Source organism: Pectinophora gossypiella, chromosome 8 (assembly GCF_024362695.1).
Source record: "Pectinophora gossypiella chromosome 8, ilPecGoss1.1, whole genome shotgun sequence".
Taxonomy (NCBI): Eukaryota; Metazoa; Arthropoda; class Insecta; order Lepidoptera; family Gelechiidae; genus Pectinophora; species Pectinophora gossypiella.
Window position 1 is genome coordinate 1274248 of NC_065411.1, and position 5717 is coordinate 1279964.

General features: G+C 37.1%; 1 protein-coding gene across 1 annotated transcript; it reads right to left on the reverse strand.

Moving 5' to 3' along the window:
- Positions 1 to 9: 9 nt before the first annotated feature.
- On the reverse strand, positions 10 to 5108 carry LOC126368909 (lipase 3-like). Its single transcript, XM_050013145.1, has one exon. The coding sequence runs from the start codon at positions 5026 to 5028 to the stop codon at positions 3538 to 3540; it is 1491 nt and encodes a 496-aa protein (XP_049869102.1). The 5' UTR covers positions 5029 to 5108; the 3' UTR covers positions 10 to 3537.
- Positions 5109 to 5717: the final 609 nt, after the last annotated feature.

Below are 5717 nucleotides of genomic sequence, written 5' to 3' on the forward strand. Positions count from 1 at the left end.
AATTCAAAATTCAAATTCAAAATATTTATTTCGGAAACTAGTCCATATTTAGTTAGTTACAAAAAGCTTAACCTAATATTAGTAACCGCTTCTATGCTGTTCTGGGAGCAAATAAAAAAACATAGAAAACGTTCAGCTGCTTGTCTTCCCGGGCATGTCGTAAAAACCGACAGAGGGATTGTGTCCTCTAACATGATGGACTAATGTTATGGGCGATAGGCTGCTCCCTTATCACCATAAGGTTCATCATATCCAGCTTACGACATGGTTTCAACAGTGGCTGCAAGTTGTCTTTGATTACTTGTGGCTCTGCCCACCCCATTAGGGATTACGGGCGTGAGTTTATGTATGTATGTATGTAATATTAGTAACAGATTCGAAAGACGACAACATAAAAATAAACTACATGAGGCCGGCCCGAATCACCGAAGCCAAGTAAAAAAAGTAAGAGCTGTATTTAATCATGTATTTTTATTTAATGTACCTTTTCACAAAAAGGAGATACCTAATACAAAATAAACGACATAACATTTTATAAAGTACTTAAGTATTATTAAATGCCAAAAATAATCTGTACAATATTTCTTCGTAATTTTCTAATAATACTTAACTTACAACCTAGTTAACCTATAGTTTTAAAAGTATCTTATAAAACACTGCCCTCGTACCACAAAAGGCAAGTGGCAAAAATACATTTTTATTTTCAAAGTACATTTTTATAGTATAAAGGAAATATTAAAGATAATAGGAATACGAAAGCAATATATAAAGCAAAGGTTTGGTAGAGCTGGCAGAGGAAGACCTAGAAGGACGTACATTGACCAGGAAATGTCCTTAGAAAAGGTTCAGCACGATCTACTCTGAACCGGGGCGTGCGTGTATGAAACGATTGATGAATGTGGAGGAAGCAACAGAAGTGTGTCAGGGAAGCAAATGGTATTGCATAGTCTCTGCTTACCCCGGTGGGTGGATATGTATGTATGTATTATATTTTTTTATAAAATAAAATCATTTTTTCTCTGAAACTAATATTAAGAGAAAGATTTACCGATCAGATGGATCGACGCAGCTTGCTTTACTGAATCAGAGGGTATCATTAGTTCAAAAATGTCCAAACGTCACTTAACGGCCTTTTCACGTATGAGTGCAGACATATATACCTACCTAGGTATAATTTTAAAATATATTATTTTATATAAGTACATTTAAAATATATTATTTTCTTATGCCATATTTTTCTCTAAAAAGTAGCATGTAGAGAAATGCTACACCGTCAAGAGCGTGGCTCTTAAGTTGGTGATGTGATATATGGGTCGTTCTTCTTTTTTATCGACAATAAAAAGACATTTTCTCAATTTATCGGATTTAACATCTTTAAAATTATAACGGCATTAAATATTTTAAAACATCATATAAAGATGTGTCTGTAGAGGACCATTTAGAGGTTCTCTTTATCTTGGTAACATACTTTTCTTTGTAGACACATTCCAAAAAATATTGTGACAGAGTGGTCCTTTTCATCGGAGACAGCATTTTAATTTACCACTCTGTCACAGAATTTTGTGAAAAACAATCAAGCTGCTTTAAGGACTAATTGAGGAACCGATTAGTATTTTGCTTGTATTTTGAGTATAATAAGATAACTATATTTTTGGACAATGGAAACATGAAACAAAATTCTAAAACATAACTTATCAGAAGCAGAACGAAGGACAGATCATTGTCGATAAAAAAGAAGAACGACCCATATACATTAACTTTACTTTCTTTAATTTTCGTAGTAGCCAAGTAGTGAATGCCATTGGAGCCAAATAAATCATTTACAAAAAAAAAAGTTCCAAGATCCGAAATCCAAAATGTGTAAGAGGTAGCCCCGGTTAGAACCCCGGTACAGGACTTGCACCAAATGAGTTATTAATTTATCTTAAGTACAGTTTTCACTAACACAGTTGGCTCGACCATTATAGACGGCGATACGACTCACCACTTACACGACGACCACGTTCCACGTTGGTCTAACAGAAAGCTCGGTGAAGTGTGAGTACTTAGTTCATCTTGCGATAGATGTACCTCTGACTACCCCAATTGGGATATAGTCGTGAGCTTATGTTATGTATGTTATAATGGATTTCACTGGCGTATGAAAATTTCCTAATTTTCCTCAATTTACAAACATTAATTTAGGTTATTTTCCCTAATAAAAATTTAAAGCTAAGTAAGTATAAAATTATGTGAAATACCGTATGTTGCTACCCACTTAGGGATAAATTGTTTACGGTAACTTGTTGGAAAAAACATCTGAAGTAAAACTTGATGGTATTACGCTTAGGGGCACGGAGTTTGAAGACCAAGAAATGTATTTTTTTTCTAAGTTGTTCATTATTTTGCCCGAGAAAGTTTCAAAACATTTTCTAGAAAGGATATAGTCCGTTTTTTCTAAGCTGTCTTGTTTTTTGCTACAGTTGAAAGTTTCAAAACATTTTCTGCAGAGGATTAGGTAAGGAAGAATATTATTTTCTCAAGAACTGTAAGTTTAAAAAAAGATATTCCAAAGAACGTTTTTTGCTTATTTTCAGTCAAGAAAAACTGGTCTTCCAACTCGATAAGACGAGGGAAGTATTTCTTTAATAATTGCTACGACACTGTATGTCTTGTGGAGAAAAAATATGCTCTGAGTTACTTTACGATACCTGCTTTATACTTTAGATTCTCACCGCACCCCGGACACTTAATACAAGACACCTCGTTTTACATAAACACTACACATTGACTTTGTACACGCGCGTCTGCGTGTGTGACATCTGACTCCCATACGATTGAAGACTAAAGGAAGACCGAGGGGGTGAGGTGAACCAAGCTCAGCCGCTGGTGGGGAGCGGAGAGTTGCCGTTCTATACATAGTATTCCTTATTCTGTGCTATCACTCTACGTCTCGAAAGATAATTATATCAATTATGTATACGTTCAACAAAGTAGGTATTTCCACGGCATGGTAACACATAAAATAACTCAATGAATTTGTTACTCCGCCTCGCAAAACAACGTTAGAATTCAGAGGGAAAATAATCTTGTTAATTTTCTTGAGTATGTACCTAACCTACATAATATCTAGAACAAGTTTAGTCTATTTAGAAGATACTTAATACTCCTAAATATAGAGATAACGAATCTAGGACAATATAGGCGATGCACTAGTCCAATTATTGCAAAATAAAAAAAAATACTATTTTTTTCTTATCGCGGAAAGTTTTGATATTTTTACCACGTCCTTTATTCTTTTCAAGGTACAAGTAGACCTTGAGACCTTATAGTTTGGACACGTTCCAAACCATTCCATTAATACAAAAAAGAAATACTTATAGAATAGGTAAGTTTTCCGCAACATTCCGACAGAGGTTATTCTTTTATCAGTATTGTAGCCTTTCAATAACAAGGAAAAGTACTTCCATTAATTCGTTTTGTTATTTCAAAATATACGCCCCCTTATTATTCTTATCGGATTCGGTACTTCCCAGATACTGTCAAAACAACGTCACTCTACTTAGCGAACCTTATATTGAAACTAAACAAGTTATTTCCATCATCAAAGACTCTTTGTAAGGATTGTAGAACCTTATCGTTTACCAATGTGGGCGCGTCAATAGCCCAGAGATAATCCAAGTGATTAAATTCTGGGAACGGTACTTCGTAAATTTCCGTTGTTGCTGGCGGCAGTTTCTCATACAGCTTCTTCACATCTTTCTCACTAGATAACAGATCATTGTTAGCCCAAAACAGGGAAATAGGTAGCGTAATCTTACTTAAGTCGTATTGAGGAGGAGTTTCCGTTCCATATATCCTGTTGTTATGATAAGATCCATAGTCGAATTGCTGGAAATTGCCGCCAGAAGTTGCCTCTTGGGCGAAATGGACCGCTGTCTTCCAAGACGTCCCAGTCCCTAAATGAGTCAAGAACACTGGCAGAAGAGTCTTGTTGAACTGCTTCTCATCGTAACCACAGATGTAGAAGAGAACATTCTTGCAGACCATGAAGTCCAGTTTGTTCACTTCGCAGGAGTTCGACATTCTTCCCAGAGAAGATCGTTTCGGAATGAACTCGTAGGAACCATACATCATTTCCATAGACGCAACATTGCTGGTGATCGGAGCTAAACTTCTTAGTGGAGACTTCACATCCGACATGAAAACTACTGGAGCTAAAGCGAAACCAGCGGTCAGGATCTCGTTGTATTCAGGACGTAGTGTCAGCATGGCGAACAATATTGTGGTACCCATAGAGTGGCCTATGTAAGTGATCTTTGTTTCCTCTCCTTTTACTTGACGGATATAGTCAATAACAGCAGGTACGTCGTGTTCGGCAACATCATGCCAGGAAAAGTTCCAATAAGACTTTGAATTAGGCTTCAACCAGGCGTGCTCTCTTGAGTATTTGTTCGCTCTTATGTTTCCCATCCACACGTCATAACCAGCCTCAGCGAGGACATAAGCCAAAGCCTTCTCAGGCCCATTGAGGATCCAGTCCGCTGAACTGGCAAACAGCCCGTGTTGAAGATAAACCGTATTAGAGGGAGTGTTCTTACCGTTTTTCGACCTTGGTATTCTGTGCACGTTGAGCAGGTATCCTTGAGAGACGACCGTGTGTGTCTCGCAAGTGTAACCATGACGACTGATGATGGCTGGCACTGATAGAATGACGTCAGGATTTTCCAAACGCGAGTCACTGTCTTCACCGGGAACGAAGGACCACATGTTGGTAACTTTTCTGCTGCTTTCTTTAACACTCTCGACGTAACTGCTGATATCGTTGGAGAACTTCCTCTGCTGCTCTTCCATGTAGTTGTTTACAGAGTCCTTCATCTTCTTGGCTTCTTCATAACCTGAAGTGAAGACTCGTTCGACTTTGGTTTTCTGTTGATAGAAGAAAGCCTTCATAATGTCTTCTGGGGTCTCGACAACTCCAGGCCGGGGATCGATAGCTGCATGCGCGACTATGATAGTAACTGTGAGGATTACAAGATGTCGTTTCATAGTTTTAATGATTTCTCAACGATATAAGTAGGTAATGTTCAAGGTTTCAAGTCAGACTGTCGGCGAGACAATCCGCCTTCTGATATTGTATTTGCGGCAAGACCCGGAGATGGGGTCAACACGTCACGTTGATAAAACAATACATCTGCTAATAAATGGAAAAATGGTTTTAGGAAATATTCATACATCATTGATACAAAAATATTTATAATAATACCGATATTAGGATTATTCCACTTTGTGAGGTTGAAGATAAGCGTGACTTTGGATGTAATTAGGTAGGTATTTTTTTTTTATATATATATGAGTAGATTCGTATTAGGTACTCTATATTTGGGAGATCTAACAAATTACTCTGTCGCTTTTAAATACACTGTCGATTATATACACTTCCCACATAATAAATCATATTATCGCATTGCAAACAGGTCAGGTAAGGTACTTCAAATCCTCCCTCGTAATCTACAATGAAAAAAAAGACCAGTGGGCCTAAAAAGACAACAATTGCGCATAATAAAAGTGCGCAATGTAAACAAATTGCAATATTGCTTTTGGGTGAATATCAAAATGTGTCAAGTTTGGTGTCGACTGTCATTAGAGAAATTGGGAAAATTGGGAATTTAAAAATTCCTTTTTCATGTCGGAACCGAGGATCCTTTTGGATCTTTTTCATGTCGGAACCCAATTTT

Coding starts and splice junctions, on each gene's coding strand:
- LOC126368909 (XM_050013145.1), bottom strand. CDS start 5,028: ATGAAACGACATCTTGTAATCCTCACAGTTACTATCATAGTCGCGCAT.